The sequence below is a fragment of the Pteropus alecto genome, unplaced genomic scaffold, assembly GCF_000325575.1.
Source record: "Pteropus alecto unplaced genomic scaffold, ASM32557v1 scaffold259, whole genome shotgun sequence".
Taxonomy (NCBI): domain Eukaryota; kingdom Metazoa; phylum Chordata; class Mammalia; order Chiroptera; family Pteropodidae; genus Pteropus; species Pteropus alecto.
In genome coordinates, this window is record NW_006442492.1 from 953,500 (window position 1) to 979,656 (window position 26,157).

Consider the following 26,157-nt stretch of genomic DNA (forward strand, 5'->3'; position numbering starts at 1 on the left):
TAGATCAAAAGGGTTCATCAGGGAACAGTGTCATTCTGCTGTTTAAATCCATAGTGGTCTCCCACCCCATTGTCTATAGTTAAAGTTCAGACTTCTGAATGTGATGTAGACTGAAGCGTCTCTGATTTCAGCCTGCCTTATCTCTCATTACTCTTTCCTATGTTTTCATCCCCACTGCCATTCCCTGAAACATTCCAACCTTCAGGTCTACTCGTGATGCACTTATTATCCCACCCATTTCCATTTGCCAAATCATACTTGTCTTTTGGGAACCTCCATGAAACCTTCCTTGTTCTTGAAGGCAGATGTTGTCTCTGCCCTCATGCATCCTACATTCATCACTACTATCTGCTCCAAGGATCTAGCCCCGAACTTGAGATTATGGTCTGAAAGACGCTTTCCCGTAGAAGGGGGGAATGTGAGAAGGAAATTCACATGGAAGGCAGACCAGATTCTCTGTTCTCTTGCTCACAGCTTGGTCTCCAGAGCCTAATGGATATTTACTGAATGAATGATTATTGAAGTTAACTGGAAAGATCCCAAGGTCAGTGGGTTTCTCTCGATTATTATTCACAACTTTGTTGCCTGTGATAGAATAACATGAAGTACGGGGTAATTCCCCTCTGCCTTTCTGGCATCCAAGTTAAGCTCTTACCAAAAAATTACTCAGATTGTAAAACTCGGTGTTTGAAACATTTTCCTGAGGGCAGAACATTCTCATCCAGGTTCTTTTCCTCTAATGAACAGTAATGACTGGCTCACAGCCTTCACAGTAGGGCAGATGGCCAGGGAGCACTTTTACTTTGGTACTGTTTAGCCACACCAAATGCGGTGGGCCAGCCCTGATGGTATTGAGTTGTCAGTACTGGAATTACCCCTGTGCAGGCTTGTTAAAGGGTATAAACTGATTGTAAGGGTGCATACTTTCTTCCTTTTCATTCTTTTGTTCATGTTCTCTTGCTTTTCTTAGAGCATCTGACCCAAGTAGTAGTCTTTAGTTCTTTCTTGTATTCTTATATTCACTTTACTACTTTAATTTAAAATACTTAGTATCTTCCTGAGACTTAGGAGAAACTAGTTGGCCATTTGGGGTGCATTTTCTGCACTGAGTCCATTGAAGTGGTTGGATTGTAGCAAGGTAGTAAAGAGAAGAAAAATACCTTATATAGTTTCTTGCTCTAAGAGAGTTTTGTATTTGGAGAAACTTGAGGCTATGAAGGGTGCAGGCCTTTAGAACCAGATAGAGCTGGGTTTCATTCTTGGCTCCACTTCTTAGTAGCTGTGATTTTTCCAGTTACTTCACATCCCTGAGCCTCAGTTTCCTCTTCTGTTGTATGAGACGTTAATGACTACCTTCCTGGGTTATCGTCAAGATTAAATGAGAAAAAGTACATAAAGTGCTTAGTAATGAGTAGCACTGTGTTCCCTTGCTCTTCACTCTTAAATGTCTGTTACTGAATGGAACTGTGGAGAATCAAATAGAGTAAGCGTAATACATTTTATTTCTGATGCTAAGCTATAAATATATGGATTCCCACTCCCACCTCAGCATTTTAGACTTTGAATCAAGTTGAATCACTGAAGAGGAAAAAAATGTCTAATTTTAGCATAGAAAGGTGGTAAAAATGAGGTAGTGTTTTGCCATTTTATCTGAATTAGAAATGTCTGTTCAGACAAGCTTCTCTTATTCAGGCCTTATGCTTGAACGTTCAGTGTTCGGTCTGTCTGTCTGTCTGTCTGTTTTAAAGACAAAGGTTAAGTTCCTGGCAAATGATTCATCTTTTTAAGATTTGAAAGGAGATTGCACTGCAGTGTGTGAGATACTCATCTGGTGATAATGTGAATGGCAGGCAGCATTGTGATAAAGTGTAACATTCTTTGTGGGGAAAAGCCATAGTAGTTTCATGGGATGTTAAATTAGTCCTGTCATTTGAATCTTATATTAATAACAAAAACAGTTCTTCCTGTTTGCCACAGTAAAGAGAAATTAAATCAAATTAATGCACAGTTTAAATTTTATTAATAACAAAAACAGTTCTTCCTGTTTGCCACAGTAAAGAGAAATTAAATCAAATTAATGCACAGGTCAAAGTGAGAGAAACTAGAATATAAATAGGAGTAGGAGGCGTATATTTTGTAAGACTGAAGGAAGTAATTTCACAATACTATACATTTATTTTTTCTCTTTTGGTCATGCAGTTATCTACATTTCTTTTTTTTAAAAAAATTTATTAATAATGGATCATATTTAGCACCAGTATATCAACCACCTTTAGGGGGATTTGGGAGATTATTTCTCAGGTCCAGAGGTCCTCATTCTTGACTGCCTTTGAGGATCAGCTGCAGACCTTTATAAATACAGCTGCCTGGGCTTGAGCTCCCTGGTGACTCTGAATCACAGCCTGAGTGGGAAGTACCTAGCTGGTCTATTCCTCATCTCACACTAGGGGACTGTAGTCATAGGAGCTTGAGAGACTTGCCCAAGATCAGGAACTTAACTTGTTCCTTCCTTCCTCCCCCAGTCCTCTACCACCTCCTTCCTTGAGTAGTGTGAATTTACTTTTATAGTTGGTAGTGTAGATTTATAGTATAGAGTTAAAAAAATATTTTTACAGTGTGAACCTGATGTTGGCTTTCCCTTTTTAGTCCTTGAACCAGTGCAGCAATTCTCTCTTAACCTTCCACCATAGTCTTTTGCCAGATTTCAAACTGAACCTACCTACAGTTTATCTCTTAAGTTCATCATCACAATTGGTAGATAGTACCAATGTTTATTTGTTTTTTCTCACGTTTTAAGATTGTACATGTATTAATCTATTAAGCTTGGTCCAGATTTTCTGAAAGTTTTTTAGATGCATTTTTGGAAAATGTAAAATACATGGAATCTATTGGATAAGCTTGTGGTAGACTTTACTCGTTTTAATGTAAAGTTCCTTGAAATATTTTATTGATCCCCTTCATTTTCTCAATCTTATAATCTGATCATTAGTAAGCAGTGATTGTAAAGACTTACCTCAAATGTTTCAAAGACCAATCATTAATACTCCAAAAGTGCCCTTGCATTGTGTCTTACCAGAATAATTGGCACCATTAGGCCATATGTATATGCAAATACTAAGTTTAACAGGAACAACACACATCCAGTACAGAACTACATAGATTGTAACAGGCATAATGAAAACCCTTTGGCATTAGCAGAAGTTATCATTGATTCACAGTACAATCATTCTTTTTCTGGGGAATCAAGACAGACTGGGAATGTGGGCACATGGCAGGTTGGTGTGAGGGCCTTTTTACCCCATTGTGGAATCAGATCTGTGTCCACATGTTTTGACAACTGCTGAGGTCTTCATCCTGGATGAAAAAGCCATAGTTTTTCAGTTTCATGGAAGGCCATAAACACACTTGGGAAAGGAAGTGTTGGGAGAGTGAAGCCTTTGGCAGGTGTATTTTTCACTCTTGACATTGTAGGGGTTCTTGACAAACTTTATAAACATCCTCTCCTTAGGACAAATGTTTAATCACCATTATTTGCTTACTTCACATGAAAGATACTTAAATTCCTTTTCATAATGGTCAAGCATTCTTTTCTAGTTAAAGATTCTAATTCCTTTCATTCTTAGGAACTTAAAGAACTAAGGCTGATTTAGTAATATAAAAACTCAAATGCTGCCTGAGTGGTGACTGAAAAACACATATAAACTTGAGCTATCATCTCCGTTAAGCAGAAGAATTTATTAAGAGACTAGTCACTTTACAGGCTAAATGGTGAATTAATTTGCGGTTGGTAGTGTCTTTACCTTAATGTTGTCATCCTAGTTTTTCTTGGCAAGCAAGAGAGAGGTCGGAGCCAATTAGTGCTAGCCTCAGCTCTTTAGGGGCGATATTTAATAAGATATGTGTTGGCTATTTTAGAAATAGAGTGACCATCCCTTAAGCTCTTATTTGAGCCACTGTTGCTGTATAGTGCTACTATAGGAAAAGATAAAGTGTAAGGGGTGTGTGTGTGTGTGTGTGTGTGTGTGTGTGTGTGTGTGTGTGTGTTTTACCCTAAGACTTCCAGTTTGATCATGTAGTATCGAGATAGCTTGCATATATCTTGCATGCTGTGGGCTGAGTTACATTGTTAAGTGGAACAAATAAAGCATCTTGCCTGCGAAGGATAGTTGTGGACCATGTGACTCTCTAAAAGTGAATGGTTGGGAGCCCAGATGCAGTTTCTGTTTTGGATGCAGGGTGTACATTCAGTCCTCACCCCAAGACTGGTTTGTGTTCCACAGTCTTAGTTATTTGGAACTCAGATGGCATTTTTTGGGTATAGATTCAGTATTACAAGTGGTGGGTAAATTCCCAGCCTAGACTGAAGAAATCTGTTTAATTCACAGCACAGCTTTTGAAACTGTTAATGGTGATAATGGGATTCTGGATCTGGGGAGCTGGGAGTCATGTGAAACAGAAGTAAAGAACTATGCCCCACTTCTCAGGTGCCTGTCTGCAGGCTGTGGGGCATCCTGAGGCCTCATGCCACAATAGCCCTCCAAGTTCTTCATCTTTCTTCTCTCTTAATTTGAAGCTTCTACACCCTGGGTTAATTTGATCACCTTTAAATTCTAGTAGCAAAGCAAATGGTTCAAATTTATTTCCACTAATGTGTTCCTGGATGGCCACAATTTTTACGAAACTATCATTGTTATTCAGTGTTAGGACAGCTATGGGCCTTATTTATATTATTTTATTTCACTCATGTCCCTTAACCCTTATAGAAATACAATATTCATATTTTTAAAAAGGAGGTTCCTTATTAAACAGATTGTCTCTCTGAAATTTGCCTCTTTGAAGGGTTTGAGCGATTTGATTTCCAAAGACCTCTTCTCATTCAAACAAGTTATGAAGCTAAGTGGAATAAGGATTAGGTTGGGACCTGATTTTTCTGGTGCAATTTAAAAAGTTGCCCTAACACAGTGTTAATTGCAGGCTTAATGTTTTGATTTACTTATAAAATGTGCAGTAGTTTAAAAAATACATTTATTACAAGGTCCCCCTAACCCTCAAGTGTTTAATTCTTGGTGCTGAGTTCTTTGTGGGTACTGAGCTCTGTGGGAGGTGAGAGGACAGGGTGTTGGAGATTCGGTATTTCTGGAAACTAAGGGTGAGGCCCTGTCCATGAGTGTGCAAAATAGCACTGAGATGACTCAGAATAGGTGTAATTGGGGAAGAGTAGTGTGAGATGGACAGGCAGGATGGCCCAGGTTGTGGAAAGTCATCATAACAATGTACATTTATATATTTGAGTAAAATGTAAATATAGTTTGGATATGGAGTTATAAAGGTAGATGCAAATGTAATTTGTAGGTGTCACTAGTGTTAATGATTTCTATGCTAATACTAATTACATTTTAGGTTATATGAGTAGAAATTTAAAAATATAAGTATGGAATTATTATTTTCCAGTTTATGAAAGTGAACACCAGTACCACTATATTGCATGTTCACTGAAAGGAAGAGAATGTCTTACACTTTTTTGTGCCTCCATTTCACAGCACACTGCCTGGCACACAGTAGATGCTCAGTAAATGTTAGTTGAATAATTGAATTTCAGTTTTACCTGATACACTTATGAAATTGTCAGTCTTCTCATTTTCATAGAAGATGAAAGGAATAAAGAGGAAGTTTTCTATGGCATAGGACTGCTAATTTTAAACATTTGCTTATTATCTTATGAAAAGCTAACCTCATAATTTTCATTATAAATAAATGTTAGCAAAGTGTGTGTGTGTGTGTGTGTGTGTATTTATTTTGTTGAAATGTTTTATTTGCAAGCAAATTTTGGAGTTCTGATTATTTAAAGCATGAATTCTGTTGAAAAACAGGGTAATATTACATTTTGGTGCCTTATTGCAAATTTACTTAACTGACATCTTGAATCAGTTGAAAATATTGATAGCATGGGGTTCTTAAGGCTTTGTTTTGTTGTCCATTTAGCAACTTTGACTTTAGAAAAAATGTTGGTGAAGGCACATCCTAGTGGAAGCATATTTTCATCTTGAGAGTTTTTTTTTTTTAAAATAAATATGAGAAGAACCATAATTTGTATCAAGATGAGGATTTAAAGTTAAAGTAGCCATTGAACAGCTGAGTTTACCTTTACTATTTCTCTTCTTGAGGTTTCTCATCCTTTAATGCACTCACTAACTGACTGGAAAGTGTCATTGTCTCACTTGATGATTTGGTCTGAGAGCTTCAGGCCCAGCCCCAGAGGAATCACTGGGTAGGTCTCAGGGCATTTGAGTGGCTCATGGAGCTCCGAGGATTCAGTGTGTTTGGATTCATTTTGACTTGAGAATTTGACAAGAACTAAGTAACTTAAAATAGAGGAAATTGTGAACCATTTCAAATGTTGAATTATCTCATTTAAGAGTTTATTTGTGCAATGTTAAAATTTCAAAAGTGATAGTGTTTGGTTTATATCATATTAGTGATTGATGTTGTGATAAGCGATCACAAAAAGAGAATTGTTTTTGTAATCGTGTCTGTGTGTGTGTTTCTGGTAGTTCAGTGTTTTAGAGGTTACAAAAAGTATTTATTTGGTTGTAACTATATTTTCCCCAATGAGTTACATTGTTACAGTTTCTTGAACTCTGTTATAGATACTGATATTATGTGTTTTTTTCCCCCTTTAGAAAAGAGGTGTGCTGATAAGGAAATAGTTTGTAATTTTACCAAAAAGAATCAGACAGACGAAATGATTTGTCCTAAGTTGCAGTAAGATTTTAATTGGTATATTTTCCAATTTCTATCAGATGTCTGAAAATTCTGGAAACATAGGGAGATTTTTATTTTAAAGTGTTAGTTTCATTTTCAGATAACATGCTTAATATGCTTACCTTCAGGTTCCGGGCACTTTTCTTGGCAAACTCTCTTAGTTTTAAAGCCACAGATCCAGTTATTAATCTGAAAAGTACAATAAGTAATTTAAATATTTTTCCTGTGTTTACTCTTTCAAACACCCTACTTGAAAAGAGAAGGCTCTTTTGGCGCTAGTACAGAGAGCTGGTTCTTTGCCTTGGTTATTGATCCTCTCTCCTTGTGTACTTCATCATCTTAACATTTGTCCCAACCCCACATTAATGTTCGTGGGAATATTTGGTTGTGGTTCGTCTCCTCCAGTAGACTGTAAGTTCTGTGAGAGCAAGAGTCAGGTCAGCTTGCTCACCATTGCATCTGCAGTGTCTAACATGATGCCGGGTGCATGGTCAAAGCTCAATAAATAATTTAATGTTGAATGAATGAGTAATGAATAACTGGGATTAAAGACCTATTCAGCATTCACAGATGAGTATATGTGTTATATGTATAACCCTGTGGGTGCTAGTAACTAATTTGATTCTCAGTGAATTTTGTTTTGTTAGGGGGATGTGGACTGGATCCCAGTGAAAAAATCATTTCCTATAGACTTACAAGCTTTAGATTATAATAGGACTCTAGAAATCATTTATATTTTAGTTCTCCTATTTTATAGAAGAAACCAACAACCGTAGGATCAAAATATTTAGTAGGTAGGTGACTGTTAGGATAAACTCGTGTCTGATATCCAAGCCAGAGTTTTTCTTACTGTGCCTTATTGTTCCTTTGAAACATCGTCAAAAGCATGTTTATTTAATCACTGCTTGTCCACAGTATAGGGTATTTAAAAGGAAAGACTGAAATTCTTCAGTTGAAGGTGATTACTTTGTTTTCTGACATTGCTAGTTTTGCATGTGACTAGCTTTTATGAGCGTCTTCATAAAAATGCCTTAAAAAATAAAAGATCTGAGAGTCCAGTAATTTCATTTCCCAGTATAAGAATTTTGCCAAATAATTATTAAAATTTTATTCCAAGAGAAACTCCATCTGACTAAGTAGTGCAAACAGACTAAGCAAGTTTGGACAGTCAGACACAATGTGCTTTTTACCAGTTGTTGATAAGAAAAGTAGGTCATCAGTATAGAAAGTATTTTGAAACACATTCATCATTAATTTTTAAGTGAGATTGCTGTGTCAGCCGTGTCTGTAAAAGTTCTGCAGTTGGGATGAGAACTCTTGGGATTAATTTGGCTCTTTGAAGGGAGAGGCAGAGTTCAGCTTCTGAGTCTAGTCTCCTGTGGTGCACTTTAGGGAGATGACTGCAGCCTTAGATGATGATTTTATATAGTTCTACAGTGTTCTCTGTACTGTTAGTGTCTGCCTGTGTCTCCGTGATGGAGGTTTCTTCAGTTTTTTTCAAAGCTCCAGGGAAGGGTGGAGGTGTTTGTGTTTATAAAGATGCTGTTGATAAGCAGAAAATTGGGAAGATGAGGGATTGTAAACACATCATCCTTACCCATTATCTCAGGTAAAAAAAAAAAATCTGTTCTTATTTTGATATTGTAATAAAAATATGCATTTCTGTCATTGAAGAGCAAGAGATGACCCCTAAAACCTTATAATCTCAGATTTTAGTAACTATAGATCTTCTGTAAAGTCATTCTTATTTATTATATTTTAAGTGAGTTACAGGCCTCATTAGGGCATCTTTTAGTTGATAAGGGGGGTCTCTCTTTAATACCAGTGTGAAAGTTAATTTGAGGATTTTTTTTGTATTTAGGATCTTTGTTATTTTTTCATATGTTCATTTTTTTAAAAAAATTGCAGCTTTATTGAGGTATAAATGACTTAAATTGTAAGATATTTAAAGTGTACCTCATGGTTATTTGCTTTATGTATATAGCCCATTTCATTTTTTGTCGGACTTCATTTTTAGCAGTCATTTTCTTAGCTTCACATTCTGCTCTAAATAATTAGTCAGTGCTTATGTTGATTGACATCAGGTGGTCCCCAATATCTCTGTTAACAGTTTCTAAAATGAGTGCAAAATTGTAAAATGTAAAAATAGGAGTTCTTAGAAAGCTTTAAAAAGTATAAACCTCTTTATTATACTTCACCTTTTAGAAATTGTCCTTGATATATATAATTTCAGTGTTTTATGCCTGTCTTTTCATGCCATTGTCTTGAACAATTGAGCACATAGTCCTCTGGCTTACGCCTAAGGGTTTTCAGTCAGAAGTAAGGATATGCTTCCTTTGGCATACCTAATACTCTCTGTCGTTTGTCTCAGTATATTTGAATGCTTACAGCCAGTTTCTGTATTTTGAATTTTCCATGTTTACTCATATGGTCTGAGCAAAATGCAATTTCACATTTAAAAATTGCACAAAGTTGTGAAGGCAGCGCACCCCCATGAAAGAGCTCTGAGTGGCACTCTTGGCTGTTGTGGGAAAGCCAAATTGTATGTATGATGGGGAGTTTGTCATTGAAAAACCATGAAAATTCAGGGGATAGACAGTTGAACTGCCCTGTACTTTGTGGTTCAAGGACATTGTGTGTCTCTCAGAAGTCCTTTATCTTTGGGCGAGTCACATAATATCTCTGGGCTGAAAATGAAGGGCCTGGACTAGATGAGCTTTGGAACCCTTTCCACTCCAGGCTTCTGTAAGGACTGAGGCCGAATACTTTTTGGTAGGTCTTACTTGTATTTTCTTGTCTTTTGGTTCTTAGAAACATTTTAAGACAAAATATTGGGTTATTGAATTTAAACAAAGTGTGTTTGTAATGGATATGCCTCATTCTTGGCATCTTACCTATTACCTGCATGAATAATGGGATGATACTATTTGGAAGGCTATAATGAGTGTGAATTTTCCCCCTTTCTTCTTCTTCCTTTTTTTTTAAAACTTGCTCTCTCCGACCCACCCCTTTATTCTTACCATTCTTGATGTCATGATAAATTGAACCAACATCAAGGCTGTTCCATACTTGGAGTCAGTCGTCTTAAATGGTCAACAGTTTTTCTAGAGAAAACATTTTCTAACACCTTAATGTTATCAGTGGAGTGCAAATCTCTTTCAGCCACAGCTGCTGTGTTAAGAGATATGTTATATTTCCAACTTTCTGCTATGCTTTATAACAAATGTTGCATGTGGTCTTTTCTCTTCCTTTTTAAAGCAACTTCGATTAAAGTAGATAAATTAGGTATTTTCTTTTCTTGAAATGTTTCATATATGAATCTGTTAATGAAAGAATTGGATGCAGTGAAAATGATTTGTTAGGCGAACTCTTCGAGTGTCACTGGTAGGTTTTGTAAGAAAATTCAAAGAAGCTCAGCCATCTCATATCCAGAAATGAATTCTTATACTTAATCACAGTACCTCCCATATTTGGGTGTCTGCTTTTTTGTGACTATGTATTCTATGTAGGCTTACATATTACATTTCTGGCTTGTTAAAAGGAATTTTTAACTATTGGCATTGCCATATAAATAGCTGATTTTAGGACATTTTTTTCCTCATTTTTATTCTACTTGCCATTTTCTATTAAATAATGCATCTGATCTCTTCCACATTAAAAAGTACCTGCCATAAAAGTAGCAACTCAGAGGGAACATGTTCTTTCCCTGATAAGCTGGAGTCTTCCTGGGTTCTGGCTAGGGCGCATTCTCAGCCTAGTGAGCCATTGAGTAGTTGATGGTTGGGATTGGTCTCAGAAAATATGCCGAGCAGGATTTTGCTACTAGTAGGGGTTTTCCTGTATGTGTTCCTAGCAGGATGTGTTTCCTTTCATATGAACTATAGAAGTTACATCTGCTGGAATCTTTAAACAGATAACTTCTCAATAAACAGGAAAATGTCCAAATTGTCATTTTTTAAATGAGATTGGTGGAAATAGAATAGAGAAAATGTAGTAACATTTACTCAGGTGTTTTGAGTGTATTTTATTTGGTGTCATTACGGTAGAAACACCCTGTCTTGTCTACATTTTTTTCTCCTAACACCTAACATATACCTTGTGTATGGCCTATGAAATAAATTTTCTATGTTTAACTCGAATTGGCGGCAGTATCATAAGAAGCATGCCTTTACACTGTCCTAGTGGTTGAGGATTATCAATCGAATGTATTTTATTCTGAGAATGATTTTTAGTGAACTTTCCTTCGATATTTATAGAATGTAAATCTTTAAACCACAGAAGTAGACCTTATTTTTACAGCGTGTTCTTGATCAAGATGTTCACCCAACATATAAATAAAATTTTAATAGTTTTTGGTTTCCTTAAGTGAGCCGTTAAGTATTGTGAATATGGGTAGTCAGCTTTAGATTTTCTCGAAGCTAAAAACAGGAGTATGTTATCTATTGATTAGAAATTTATGTGGTAATGTAAGCTGGTATAGCCACTAAGGAAAATAGTATGGAAGTTTCTCAAAAATTTAAAATTAGAACTACCATATGATCTAGCAATTCCACCTCTGGGTATTTATCCAAAGGAAACAAAATCACTATCTTGAAATGATATCTGCACCCCCTTGTTCTTGCAGCCTTATTTATAATAGCCGAAATATGGAAACAGCCTAAGTGACCATCAGCAGATGAAAGGATAAAGAGAATGTGATATGTGTATGTGTGTGTGTGTGGGAGGAGGAACTTCTGACTTCAATCTTAAAAAAGTGGGGGTGGGGGGTACTTCAAACAAAGTTAAATAACAGCTTTATTGAGATATAGTTCACATACTGTATAATTTACACATTTAAAGTATACAGTTCATTGTTTTTTAGTATATTTACAAATACATGCAGTTATTACCACAGTCCATTTTAGAACACTTTTGTCACTTCAGAAAGGAACCCCGTACTCTTTAGCTATAACCCCGTATCTCCCTACACTGCCCCCCACTCCAGCAATCACTAAGTTAATTTCTGTGTCTATAGATTTGTCTTTTCTGGATTTTCCTATGACTGGAATTGTAATATATAGACTTTCGTGATTGGTTTCTTTCCCTTAGTGTAATATTTTCAAGGTTCATTCAAGTTGTAGCAGATATTATTACTTTATTCCTTTTTATTGCCAAATAGTATTCCATTATATGACTGTATCACATTTTGTTTTTCTATTCTTCTACTTGATATTCAACATATGAGTTGTTTTCTTTGGCTTTTGTGAATATGCTACTATGAACATTCATGTATAAGTATTTGTTCGAGTACCTGCTTTCAGTTCTTTTTCATTTCTTCCAAGAGTGGAATTTCTGGGTCATATGGTAACTGTTTGTTTAATCATTTCAGGAACTTCCAGACTGCTTTCCAAAGAAGCTGTACCATTTTACATTCCCACTACAGTGTACAGGGTTCTGATTTCTTTGTGTCCTCATCAACACTTAATATTCTCTGACTTTTTAATTCTAGCTATCCTAGTAGATGTGAAATGGTATTTCATTGTGGTTTTGACTTACATTTCCCTAGTGACTTAATGATGTTCAGCATCTTTTCATGTGCTTATAGGACATTTGTGTATCTCTTCTTTGGAAAAATTCAAGTTCTTTGCCTATTTTAAAATTGGATTACCTGTCTTTTTATTATTGAGTTGTAGGAATTCTTTATGTGTTCTTTATGTATGCAGGTGCCTTATTAGGTATAGGATTTGCAAAAGTTTTCTCCCGTTCTGTGGGTTGTCTTTTCACCTTCTTGATGGTATCCTTTGAAGTATGAAAGTTTTAAGTTTTGATGAAGTCCAATTTATCTGTTTATTTTGTTGCTTGTAGTTTTGGTGTCTTATCTAAGAATTCTTTGCTAGATCCAAAGTCATGAAGATTTTTCTTTTTTTTACTTCTAAGAGTTTTAAAGTCTTAGCTCTTAATAATGATAATCTTGATAATGTAACTATTGTCTTTGGTACATTTTGAGTTAATTATTTTATATGATGTGAGGTCAGGGAAAACCTTATTTTGCACGTGGCTATCCAGTGGTCCCAGCACCATTTATTGAAATGACTGTTCTTTCTCCATTGAATGGTTTTGGTGCCCTTGTTGAAAATCACTTGACTAAAGATGTTGTATGAATTTATTTCTGGACTTTCAATTCTGTTCCATTGATCTATGTGTCTTGATTCCAATTGCTTTGTAGTAAGTTTTGTAATCAGGAAGTATGAATCTTCTTAATTTGTTCTCCTTTTTCAAAGTTGTTTTGGCAACTTTTGGGTCTCTTGCAATTCCATATGAATTTTTGAATGAGTTTGTTAATTTTCACCAAGAAGTCAGCTGGGATTCTGATAGGGATTGCATTGAATCTATAGCTCAGTTTGGGGGAATATTGCCATCTTAATGTTAAGTCTTCTGATCTACGAACACAAATTATGTCTTTACATTTGTGTCTTTAATTTCTTTCAGCAATGTTTTATAGTTTTTAGTGCAGTTATACCTCAGAGATATTGCGGGTTCACTTCCAGACCACCACAATAAAGCGAGTAGTGATCTTGTTGCTGGTGGAGGGTCTTCCCTTCAATTTGTAAAAAAAAAAAAAAACCCAAAAAACAAAAAAACAAAAAAATCTGTGAAGCATTATAAAGCGAAGCACTATAAAATGAGGTATGCCAGTATACAAGTCTTTCACCGTCTTGGTTAGGTTTATTCCTAAGTATTTTATTCTTTTTGATAATACTGTGAATGGAATTGTTTTCAGATTATTTGTTATGAGTGCACAGAAATACAGTTGATTCTTATATATTGATCTGCAACCTTGCCAAACTTATATATTAATTCTGATAGTTTTTTAGTGGTTTTCTTAGGATTTTCTATGTGTAAGATAATGTCACCTGCATTCAGAGATGGTTTTACTTCTTCCTTTCTAAACTGAATGCTTTTTTTTTTCATTTTTTCTTGTCTATTTTCCCTGTCAGGAACCTGTAATACATTGCTAAATAGAAGTGACTAAAGTAGACACCTTGTCTGGCTCTTAATCTTAGGGAGAAAGCATCTTTTGCAGTCGGATATTGTGTTACCTGTGGGTGTTTTATTTAGTTTTTAATCAGTTTGAGAAAGTCTCTTTCTATTCCTAGTTTGTTGAGTGTTTTTATTGTGAAAGAATGTTGGATTTTGTCAAATGCATTTTGTGTGTGATTTTTGTTTTTTATTCGATTGATTTGTTGCATTGATTTTCAGATGTTGAACCAACCTTGCATTCCTGGGAAAAGTCCCACTTGATCATGGTGTATAAGCCATTTCATATGTTGCTAGATTTGGTCTGCTAGTATTTTGTTGACAGTTTTCTGCATCTCTAGTCAAAAGATTATTTGTCTAGTTTTCTTGTCATGTCTTTGATTTTGGTATCAGAGTAACACTGGGCTCATAAAATTAATTTGGAAGTGTTCTCTCCTTTTCTGTTCTTTGGAAGAATTTGTGAAGAATCGATTTTCTTTAAATGCTTGATAGACTTTGGCAGTAAAGCCTTCTGGACGTGGACTTTGTCAGATGTTGTTTTAATTTTTATTATAGGTGTCATTCACTTCATTTTAGAAACCAGGAAACTGAGGCTCAGAAAAGTTAAATAAGTTGCTAATAAATGGCAGAGCTGGGATTCGAATCAGGATTATTTTATGTCAAGTTCTATGATGATAACAAAAGCTGACATTTATGTGTAATTAGATGTGTCTTTAACCATACAAGGTACTTTCATATATTACTCTCCTGCTACACTCCTATCACCAAGTGCTCATTTAATGATCTGACACTTAAGGAGATTCTTTGACTTGCTCTACTGAACCATGGTAAACCTGCACTTCTCACTCACAAGGCTCTCTGACTCTGGACCTTGCTCTCAACTGCTTTTCTCTATTGTGGGCACCAAAAGCAGCTGTGCTACATGGGGGCAACTGAACCCAGGTCAAGTTCGACCTTGGATGTGAATGAGTTCACACTGCCTTTCAAGCTCCACTTGGACATGGCTGGCTCAGTCAGCACAGTGCTGTGGAAGGACCAGCTTTTCTCACTCTCTCTGCTGTGTAGCTAACATTCTACTCCTTGGCTGTAGGAAAAGAACCAGTGCAGCATTCTGACTCCATGTAGTTAGGATGAAAATAAGTTGTCACTATGTGTAATAATAGCAATGACTTTTAAAGGTATTTTAGTATGTAAGTCAGCCAACAGATTTGTGTAATATCTTTCAATGAACACATTCGAAGAACTTTACATATTAATATTTATATTGCTGGTGAGATTAGATGGTATCTAGCCTATTTGAGTAAAAGGAAAAATTGTCTTTATTTTTCAATGTACAAAATGTCCATTCACATTGAAAAGTGACCCACAAAAAGCTGACCTGATGCCTGTGTGTAGGTGGAGGGGCTGGTAGGATAGTGGACTTCATAGAGGATGGTGAGGTCTCATCTCCTGCCAGCTGGGGCTGGTGGTATCTAGCCTGGCAGCCAGTGTTCTGGAATCTCTGGGTTAGAGACTCCACTATACAGAACCAGGTTGTCATTGTGGCATCTGTTTATACCTGTGCTCACTTGTGCTGGGTGTCATCTTGCCCAGGGTTTGCAGTCTGGTTTCTGCTGGGGCAGGGTACAGGGCAGTCCCCTAATTGTGCAGTGCTTGGAGGAGGTGATCTGAGTGTTTAGCTGTTTTTGATCTAGACTTTCAGTCAATTTTCTCTGCAGTCCCCTCTTCCACATACCTGTCTTTAGAGACACAATTTCTCTTCTGAGTGCTCTGGAGTTTCCACTGGGCATTGGCATCCTTTTATGAGCCTCTCTTCCTGAGACACTGAGCTGAGTGGAGAACATTCACACTTCAGTCAGTTACATGTACAAGATAGCTTTCCATATTCCAAGATTTTATTATCATGTTTGCTTTCCGACTCCTTTCTAGTGTCCTTTCTCTTGTCCTTTGGTGTTTATATCTGCTTTTATTCTCTGACTGTCATTTAATTAGGATTTTAGGAAGGAATGGAGATACATGCCATTTGTATTTCTTTTGTAAATTATTTTCTCGTGTCCTTTGTGTAATTTTCTTTTGGGATTTTCATGTTCTGAATTTGTAAAAACTTTATGAAGGATATTCACTCTGACATATGGTGCAATTCTTTCTTCTTCTGTGTTAACTTACTTTTGAAACACTTGATATAAGGTACTGGTGGGAATTCGAGCTTTTGATATACAGGTGGTTATATAAGGAAATGGATCCTGAGACCAGCTGGCTATACATCGGCTTTTGTCTGGATGTGCTTTTCTTGTGGTTTTCACCACTTCATGGAAGCTGTCTTATCTACTTGTACTTGAGAATTATTCATAATGTTTCACAAATGAAGAGCCCTGGCCAAGTGGTAGCAAATCATTTGCCATCTCCTGTACTAAGTACTCTATATGTATAGTCCTGGTAGCTGGAAAAGCCTTGGCAACAGCTGGGTTGAGGAACATGGGTACTCAACTGCCTGCCAAGGGTCTGTTGCCTCAGCCCAGCCACATGCCCCAGGCTGGGAGAGAGGCCACTTTTGTACATTCCTTGGAAGGATAGAAAGAGGCTCTGGCAAAAATAAATTCTCTCTGCATTGAGCAGTGGGCCCAGAGCCATGAGGAAGGAAATTAGAGGGAAGGAATTAGCAACAGCCCACCATGTGTCCCATTCGGCACAAGTGGGCAGGTGTTCGCCCTTCTCTGTCCATGGGGATCGGGAAGACTGGTTTTCAACTGAGTTGTCAATATTTGACCATGTACCATTTCCATTTATGTTTTCTCTTGGCCCCTTCTATTCTAGTCAATATGAACAGTGTCCAGCATTAGCAGGTACAAAAATTACACTGAGTGCAGTCTATGTAGGGGCCTGGTGATCCTAAAACAGGAAGCTTTCAGTACACGGATCTATAGGACAACTTAGTGGAATTGGAATCTGCAATAACCCATGAGGAAGCACAGGAATACCAGCTCAGTGTCACTTCCCATCCCCCAGGTAAATGATCAACTCTGACGTGAAAACCCATCCTGGTTTCATTTCCCCTCCCTGAGGTTTTCATTTCCTCTGTCCAGTTGCTACTGCCACGATCATTCCAGGCCTTTCCAAGACTGGTTTACTGTCACAGCAATTAGCCCTTGTTTTTAGCTTCTTCCTGTCTAATATGTCTAGTATGCTACTGTCAGACTTCTTGTCATCCTAAACATCACTTTTATCACATTGCTTTCCATTTAGATCCTTGCTGCTCTTTTCCTATACCTGGCTTTTACCCTATTGGCTGCCTTAGGCTCTTGGTAGCACTCAGCACCAGGAGTTTGATTCTTAGTTGCTCTGATAATTATGCCCGTGTTGGAAGGCTCTTGAAGTCAAGGGTGGTTGCTTATATGTCTTGAATTCTCTACTACACATCGTCTTGTGGAAATACCTGTGAGCAGGCATAGTTCTCAGACAGCAGAGAGCTGATGTCTGGGGAAAATGTTTAAAACTGAAAAATTACCTTAGTATACTGAGGAAAAAGCCACAGTATCAACTGTTTTTTGGGGTGGGGGGGGCGTTTCTTGAGCTTCAAATCTACTGCAGAACTTTGGAGTCTTCTTATCTCCAAGAAGGAAAGATTGGAGTTAATTATCTTTCAGTTCTCACTCAATCCTGAAAGCTAATTTTCCTTCATTCTTTGCCTTGATCTTTCTCCTGAAATTAAAACTTATGAGCAGTTTCTGGATCTTGAATTAGGAATTTTTCATTTCTTTGTAATTTTTTCCCTGACGCATTTTTTCAGCTTTCTCTGGGTGTGTGCTGCTAAAGGAAATTTGGATTTGCCATTTGGCTACTTTTTTAGTAGAGCAGACAAAATGCCATACTATTCTGTTTTTTTCTACTTGGAGCTTTTCATTTGTAAAAGTCAAAGCTTTCAGTTAGGTGCATGATTTTAACATAATTTTTGCTCCTCTACAGACACGATGAGGCGAGTGGTACGGCAGAGCAAGTTTCGGCACGTATTTGGACAAGCGGTGAAAAATGACCAGTGTTATGATGATATTCGGGTTTCTCGAGTGACCTGGGATAGTTCCTTTTGCGCTGTCAATCCCAGATTTGTTGCCATAATCATAGAAGCAAGTGGGGGAGGAGCCTTTCTTGTGCTCCCTTTGCACAAGGTAAGTAATTTGACTTTCTGTTAAACACCCTCTGGTTATCTCTGTTTATAGACAGACAGTTCACTACTTGTGTGATTGCCGAGACCATTAGACTCTGTTGTAATTGAGGTTACATTCTGTACATGTTCCTAACCATAACAGTTTTTCTCTAATGGAGAATCATTAAACAGAATGGTGAACCGTTCTGGGTGTGCCCTCTGTGGATGAAAAAGATTATTATAATGATGCTGTGAGCATGGGAAGGCACAGGAATTTTATGATTTGCTTAATAATCATCCACTTTTCCAAAAAATTTTTCCAAAATGCAATTTTAAAGACACATTTTTAAATGAGGACTGAGAGTTTTGGTTTATTGAATGGTAAATGGGATGAGAGCTCAAGAAAATGTCCCCAAACAATACAGATTTAAAATCTAGGCAATAGTAAGTTTCAGCATAGCATCTAAACAGTGTTAATTAAGCGGTAGAAATAAAGAATCTTTGCTGAAAATGGTTTCATGTGACCTTCCATTTCAGTGGGCTTCCTACTCCTCCCTTCTCCTGTCTTTCTCAGTCTGAGAACCTTCTTCAATATGGGGTGAAAGATAGGAGATTTGTGATTTTCTGACTATTCTTGAATATTGTAGATGAAAAGCTGTACTTGCTTCAACAGGAAATCCCAGCATCACAAATATTTGAAGGGAGGGGCTGCTGTGAAGAGAGAGAGAGAGAGAGAGTCTGGAAAGAGTCATTTTCCAGTTTTTAGGAGGAAAATAAGTTTGTTGAGTCCTGAGCTCTAATGATAAGGGCTTAGTGCCCGTGAGGACACAGGTGTTGGGTCACATTATAGCTGTTTCCACTGTACCGAGAATATTGGGTCTCCACGAGTCTGAGCCATGCATATCAGGGGTACATCTCATCATCATGGACCACGTCATTCTGAAAGTGGTTACCATAAAGTGACTTCTGTCAAAGTATTGTTCCCCATTACATTTTTGGTGATTTTTCCTTGAGAAAACTTCAATTCTCTTGTACTTTTCTTTCTCTCAGATGCTCATGGCTAACTTATTTTACTTTAACGTCTGATTTTTACTTTGGTGACTGGATCGATGTGATATTCAATAGGGCCATCTCACTTCAGAAATAAGAGATGGATGCCTTTGGAGAACAAATTTGATATGTGTTTTCAAATGTACCTTCATATGGGCAAGGTTGTTGCTCATATTTATAGGAGAATCTTTTCATTAAATTGAAATTTAATTTCCTACTTGGATACTTTTATCTCTCTGGAGAAAATTGCTGTTTAATGGCAAATAATACATTACACTATTATAACTGTACTTAAACCTGATTTTAGACTGGGAGTTTAAATGTAATGCCTGTTGCATTTGATCTCCACAACTTTTTACTTAATTAGTTCACCAAGAACAAGGAGCAGTTGGAAACTTGACTTTTTAGTGGTGGGTTTTATGGCAGCCGGCTGAGAAGTCATTTCTGTTTGTCAACCAAAGAAAGGCACTGGAGCATTATGATCTGTTTCTGAGTTAAGAGTTTTCTGTCTTTATATAGACTGAGGGATAAATTTAAGACTTTTTTTTTTTTTACTTCAAAGAAATGGAACAAACCAGTTAGGAAGCCTGAAATAAACTTTTAAATGGGTAATCTTCCCCTGAGTTCAGACAGTTGCACATCCCCAAAAAGCTTTGTGAGTCCATCTTTGCTTTTACAGACCATGGGAAATTTCGAGTATCATTTATGCCATTTAAGGGAGACCTGCATATAGTTGTTAAGCTAACTAGGTGTTAAGATTTGGTTTTCACTTGCATTAAGTGGCCTACACTTAATAAATAGATGTTAGTATTTTTTTTCTTTAATCAACCATATAGGAATTAGGATAGAATAAATTGTTTTAAAAATAATCATGTTTAGATGCAGTGTTGATTTTTGGAGGAGCCTAAAGGGTCTTTCTGAGACTATAATTTGGTCTGTGTGGCTCTTTAAATATTAATTTGTTTTGGAGAAGGTGACATTGGTGTAAATTAAGCCTAGTGATAGCCGTCAGAAATGAGGTCAGTACTTGGGGTTATTAACTTTTATAATCTATGGGTTTACATATACGATGTTGGATTTTTATGTATTAAAGTATATGTAGTTAGCCCTTAAGGTCAGTGTGGTGTAGAGGAAAAAACACAGGTCTAGGAATCCAGAAGCCTGGGGTTCAGTCCTGGCTTAGTCACTGACTTATAGTGGATCATGGATATGTCACTCTGTCCTTCTCTTCTTTTTCTCTATATGTGACATGAGGGGCTATATATAAAAGTGATTTTCTGCCTTGGAAATTTTAGATCATCTTAGAAGTGCCTCTCATGGCCTGTGATTCTCAATTATAAAGTGATTTCTAATACAGATGGTTTGGTACCAAAATTCATCAAAGAAACACTTCCATTATTTTTCCCTCCTTAGTGCCAATGCACAACTTTGGAAAGTAGATGCCTTTTTATTTGTGGCTGCTTTTCCGCCAAGGTCAAGGCTGAGCCCAGCAAAGAAGAGTGGTCTTGTGGCCCTGTAGACAGTTCTGTGCCTGGGGAGCTCTTAAAGTCTGGATCGTGGTGGCAGCGTCTAGCCCACAAGCCTGAAGTGTCAGGTGACACTCCCCTTTCTTTTCTTCCTAAGACCCTGTCCTTTGACTAGTTATTACCTAAACTGGACATCAGTAGCTGTTAGAAAATAGAACTATGTTCCACATTGTCAGGAAATGTACATTTCTGTCTGCTTTATGGGGCTGATTGCCCTCTTGATATCTATCTACCTTATAATTTTGATATAATAATATTTGAATAAGGATCATAAGTTTTACATTTTTATAGATGTTAATACAATACAGAATCACTGTTCTTTGAGTGTTTAAATGTAATCATTTGGTTTAATCGTCTATAAACAGAGTCTCTCTTGGGTGCCAACACCCTCCAGGAACACTTGCATCTAGTTTTAATTGTGATCAGTTTCTCAGTCTCCCCCAGATTGCTGGTACTGAGGTGTTTGTCTTCTCTTTAGAAATGCATCCTTGAAGAAGAAATATTGTGGGGAACCATTAATCCTAATATAAAGCTCTGTCCTGAACGTCAGTATTTTCAACTTTAAAATAGTTTTATAACAAGGTGCTACTTTTGTTTAAAAGTGAAGAAAAACCAAATTTCCACATATAATATGAAGTGATGCTTGAAATCAGTATTGCAAGAAATGATGCTCTAGGTGTATATTGGGCTTCAGTATGTGTTGATAGCAGTCTGGGATCACTCTAAACATGAACTTTAGGAGATGGGTATGGTTTTTAATAACTATCTCAGAGACTGTTGGTGATGTTTCCTCACCTTTTATTATTATTTTTTTTCTTTTTAGATTATAAACAGGCAGGTTGGTTTTGGTGATGCTTTGGGGGCTCTCTGTACATATTAATTTTAAATATGCATGTATTAATCTTAAGATGTATTGTGACACTTTCAGAAAGGCTCCCATTTAAAAACATGGCCTTCCATGAATTTCTCTTCAAAACTAGTTAGTGTTAGCAGTAAATAGGACTTATTATTGCAGCTCATGAGGCTTGTGGTTAGATTCTGGGAATATCACGGTCTCTGTTGTCTGGGACTTAAAAAAATGGAGAGAGTAGTAGGGACAGATACACAGCCAAGAGGCAGACTTAGGGAATGCATATATGTTTAACTGTATGGTTTATAAGGTTTTTGTTAAGAGGGTTTTATTAGAGAAAGTGGGATTTTAAGAGGTCACTGCTAGAGGAATATGGAATGTACTCAACCCTGAGGTAGGGTGATTTAGATTAGCACACATGATTCAGAATCTCTTTTGCAATGCTTCCATCAAGCTGTGGCATGCCATCTATCATGACTTTTCAAGGTGTGGCTTAGTACATTTTCTTATTCTTTGGTCTTTCAGAGGATGAATAATAGCAGTCTTGCTGAACAGAAGTTGGCTTTGTGGTTTCGGCTATAGAGATTTTTTTTTTACTTCACAACTGCCTAAGCTGCCTTGTCTCAGCCCCTGTGCACTCTACCACGTGGGCATGAACAAGCCTCTCCTGTGTGAATTAGCCACACTCGTGATGTGGGACTGAGACATTCCCATCCCTGTAATGAACCATGTGGCATATTTAAACACACCAATGTTTGTTGTTAGGCGCTATGCCTTCTAGATGTAAAAGAGAAAAATTAATTCATTACATACAATAGCTGCTTAGGGCATTAGGACTTATTCTCTCACAGAACTTGGGTTGACAAGGGCTGCTTGAGATAGTTTTTCTATCATATTTATTGAGGAAGAAATCTTGATTCATTTCAGTGAGTATTCTCAGTGTCTTGTGTAAGTGTTCAATATCCAACTCACATGTTACTTGTAATTTGCTGAGACAGTGGGAATCATTCTTTGGGTTCTCTTAGATGCTTGTCCATGCCACAAGTACCATAGGCTACACTATTACATTGTATTATAATAATTTTTTTTATCACTTAACATAAGGAGATGGCGGTTAAAATTGTATGCTCTTGATCTCCTGACATTCACTTGGATGGAGGATGCAAACTGAATGGCTGTTTGAATGGTAGCTGTTGATAATAGATTCTCCAAAATCTGGCTTTACTCTGTTGTGGTAGCAACCTCCAAGATGGCCTCCAGTATTTCTTATCTCCTTGTGGTCTTGCCGTTGTGTGGTTCCCTCCCACATTAAGTAGAGCTGACTCTGTAACCACTAGGATATGGTACAGTTGTTGGAGTGTGACTTTGAGGCTAGGTCATAAAAGCATATTGGCTTTTATCTCTTTTGGAGCCACCATGTTAGGAGGACGCACAAGCAGCTCAGTGGCGAGGTCCATAGGACCACTTTCAATAGCCAGCGTCAACCACTAAACAAACATGTGAGTGATCAGTCATCTTGAAAGTGGATCCTGCAGCCCTGCCTGCCGTCTGGACTCATGAGAATCTGGAGCCAGAACCACTCAGATAAGCTGCTTTTGCACTCCTAACCCTCAGAAACTGTGTGAGATAATAAAAATGTATTGTTTTAAGTAGCTAAATTTTAGGGTTAAGCAGCAATTGATAACTAATACATGTATTTGTAGAATGTAGTGCTTGATTCATAATCTTAAGTCACACAATAGATAAATAAATGAGTACTTAACAGTGACCTAAAAGACCATCTGGTGGTTTTAAGCACTTTCTACTGCTCCTTAAAAAAAAAATCTATGTAGATACATAAATACATTTAGAAGCTGAAGGAAACTGGACTTTAGGTGGTAAACACACAATAGAATATACAGATGTCAAATTATGATGTACACCTGAAAATTATATAATTGTATTAACTAATGTTATTCCAATAAACTTAATTAAAAAAAATACATTTAGAGACATAACATTCTTAAATAAATCTTAAATGAATAATTGAGGGATTCTGTATAGTAGCAAGAGAAAGTTATGTTGTATGGCAAGACTTGATGATACTTATGTTCCATGATACTGTCATATAACCTAAAAAAATATGTTGTAAGATCATAGTCGCTATTTTATGTGTTACTTCAAATTACATTATTGATTTTTGAGAGCAATCTAGAATGTTAACATTGATGGTGGGACTAATGGTAATTTTTATTTTCTTTATAATTACCTGTACTTTTTCCAAAATGTTTTAAACGAACTAATTACATGAAAAGATTATTTTTAAAAAGTATCATCAGTAATATCACAGTGCATATATAAAGAGCTAAATATTATTTAAGCATTAGTGAAATCAAAACTGTACTCTAAAAAACATCTCATTCATTCATTTATTCATTTATTCATTTATTCACATACCCAGTTTTTAGACATTTGAGCACCTGCTTTGTGCCGTGACCTGTGTTGGGTTCTTGCTCTTACCAAGCTTTGATAACAGTTGACCTTGATCACTCCAATGGGGAGCTTTTTGTGTGCATAAAGTACTTTGACACAGCCATGAGAGATGAGTGCCAGTTGAGGCTCAGAAGGCAAGGAAGATGGCATGAAACAGAAGAGGAGCCCAGCCAGTTCACTAAACTGATGAGTTAGAAGAGGTGCACTGTTCCAAGAGGGCGAAGAATGGGGTGGGAGCTACATTCCTCCTTCAGATTCCTGGGTCTCTGGGAATTTAGATGGATTTTTCTGGTATTGGAAAAATGGGATATTTGATTAGAGGGGGGATTAAGGGGACCTAAGGGGTAGCTTTTTGATAAAAAATCACATTTCTTGACTCCTTTTTTTCATCTTATCTTCCATTGTAAATAGTGCAGAATTGGTGTTTTCTGTGACCATTATATGCAGAAGAACTAGAATAAGCACTGTTTTACATTTTTGGATTATTGCTACAACTGGAACGACATAGTATGTTTCCTCTGTATCATCTTCAGGAATAAGCAGTGAGTTCATGTCATATTCTTAAAAACAAGACTCTAAAATGACATCCAAATTTGCTTGGGAGGTCCCTTACTTAAACAGTGTCTCAGTTTTTGCACATGGTAGGACTGCTGTCCATACCTCTGTTCTACAGTTGCAGAAATTGAAACTCAGATTGAGTCTCCAGAACTGTGGATCTTTTATGGAGTAGATCCTAGGTTTCCGAGTCTTTATTTAATTTGTGCGTGTATATTTTTGATTAACATTTTCCCTGCACTGAGTGTGAAAAAAATTTTTTTTTTTTTGTTATAGAAACTGCAATCTAATCGACACTTAATCCTTTGCATTCTTTTTTTTCTGGGATTAGAAGGCTTAATAACAAAAACACTGGCTTGTCAGCTCAGAGATTGTCTTAAGGTTTGGAAAGTACTTGGTGTGTACCATGCCTTGTTCGGCAGTTGCGATAATGATGAAATTGCAGCAGTTCACGTTTTTGAGAGCTTCCTTTAAGTGCCAGGCGCCGTGCTGATAAGGGCCCTCTTTCATGGACTTGTTCAAAAGGAATGGCAGTCTCCCGATGGTGCTTTTAACCAACACCTGCTGGATTTGCATTGGCTGCATTCCCCCCCTTACTGTACACTGCCGACAGGCATTTTCCATTCCCACAAATAGTGGCGCTCTATTTGGACAGGGTAGCAATGCCAGTAGCCCTTTGTACAGATGTGGACACTTGGCACATGATATGGCTTTGGTGTTACGGGCAGGCAATTTTATTCAGTACCAGTGTCCTGAGGTGTCCTAGAATGCCCATTCACTGCCTCTTGATATAGATGCTGTCTGATGCCCTGAGCACCTTAAATTGTCAACTGTATGGACCGTGAAGGGCTAGGAGGCAAGGGTGTGTGTGTGTGTGTGTGTGTTTGGGGGGTGGCGGGGGGCAGTGAGTGGAAGATACACGGGGTGGGCGCCAGGTGCAGAACAATGACTTTCAAATTATGTCACGAGCTGCCAGCCACACGAGGGCCTCATTACCACATGAAGTGCCACAGAAGGGCCTTTTCATTTTCTCCCTGTGACTCTGTTTTCCATAGTCTTGCTGTGGAGGGAGGGGAGGAGGGACACCCTACTCAACCCCAGTTAACAATGGAGCACAAAGTCCTGGCAGAAGGAACCTCACAATGTACCCTGGGGCTATTTTTGATTACAGTGAGTGGCTGTGACTCAGAGTGTGCCCTGGCAGATGACAGGCTTCCACCCTCCCCTCCTCTCCCTCCTCCCCTGGAGATGAGCAGGCAGCCTGTCTTTTGTGCATTTCCTTGGCTGGCTCCCCAACTGCTGCAGTTCACTGATATGTCCACAGCAGCCGGCCTGCAGGCTTGACAGGGCTCTGACAGTGGTTTTTACCATATATGGCCATCAGAGCTCTGGGGCTGTCAGCTGGCCAGGATAATTTCCTTCCTTTGCTTTGATTGGCTGCATGGGTGGCTCAGAGAATGGTGGGATCCGGGAGTGTGTGGTGAAGGGAAGCCACTGAGTCAAGTGCAAAGAACCTTTAACTCTTTCCTGATTTTCTGGAGCATGAGACCATGCTGAGGGCAGAAGCCCCGAGCATATAAACATCATAGTCCAGGTCTGGGAAAGCAGCAAAGAAAAGGTTCCCGAATACAGACTACTCTGAAATAGACTCAAGTTCTAATGGGCAAATTTTTGCAGTTTCTGTTTGTCCAGGAGCTACCTTATAACCATAGGTAGCAAATTTTCTGTTCCTACCAAATTGACTATCTGTGCTAGTTAGAGTTGGGACCTGAGTTGAGTCCAGG

General features: G+C 37.6%; 1 protein-coding gene across 4 annotated transcripts in view; it reads left to right on the forward strand.

Moving 5' to 3' along the window:
- CORO1C (coronin 1C) overlaps nt 1–26,157 on the forward strand; it is a 68,446-nt gene that overhangs the window by 4,509 nt on the left and 37,780 nt on the right. For 2 of the 4 annotated variants that reach the window (XM_015597320.2, XM_006922163.1), the window contains exon 2: nt 17,743–17,942. In XM_015597320.2, the coding sequence (XP_015452806.1) occupies nt 17,748–17,942 (195 nt within the window). In that variant the 5' untranslated portion in view covers nt 17,743–17,747. Of the gene's footprint in view, nt 1–474; nt 545–16,593; nt 16,786–17,742; nt 17,943–26,157 lie in introns of those variants that run through there. The other 2 variants (XM_015597319.2, XM_006922164.3) reach the window with 2 other exon arrangements.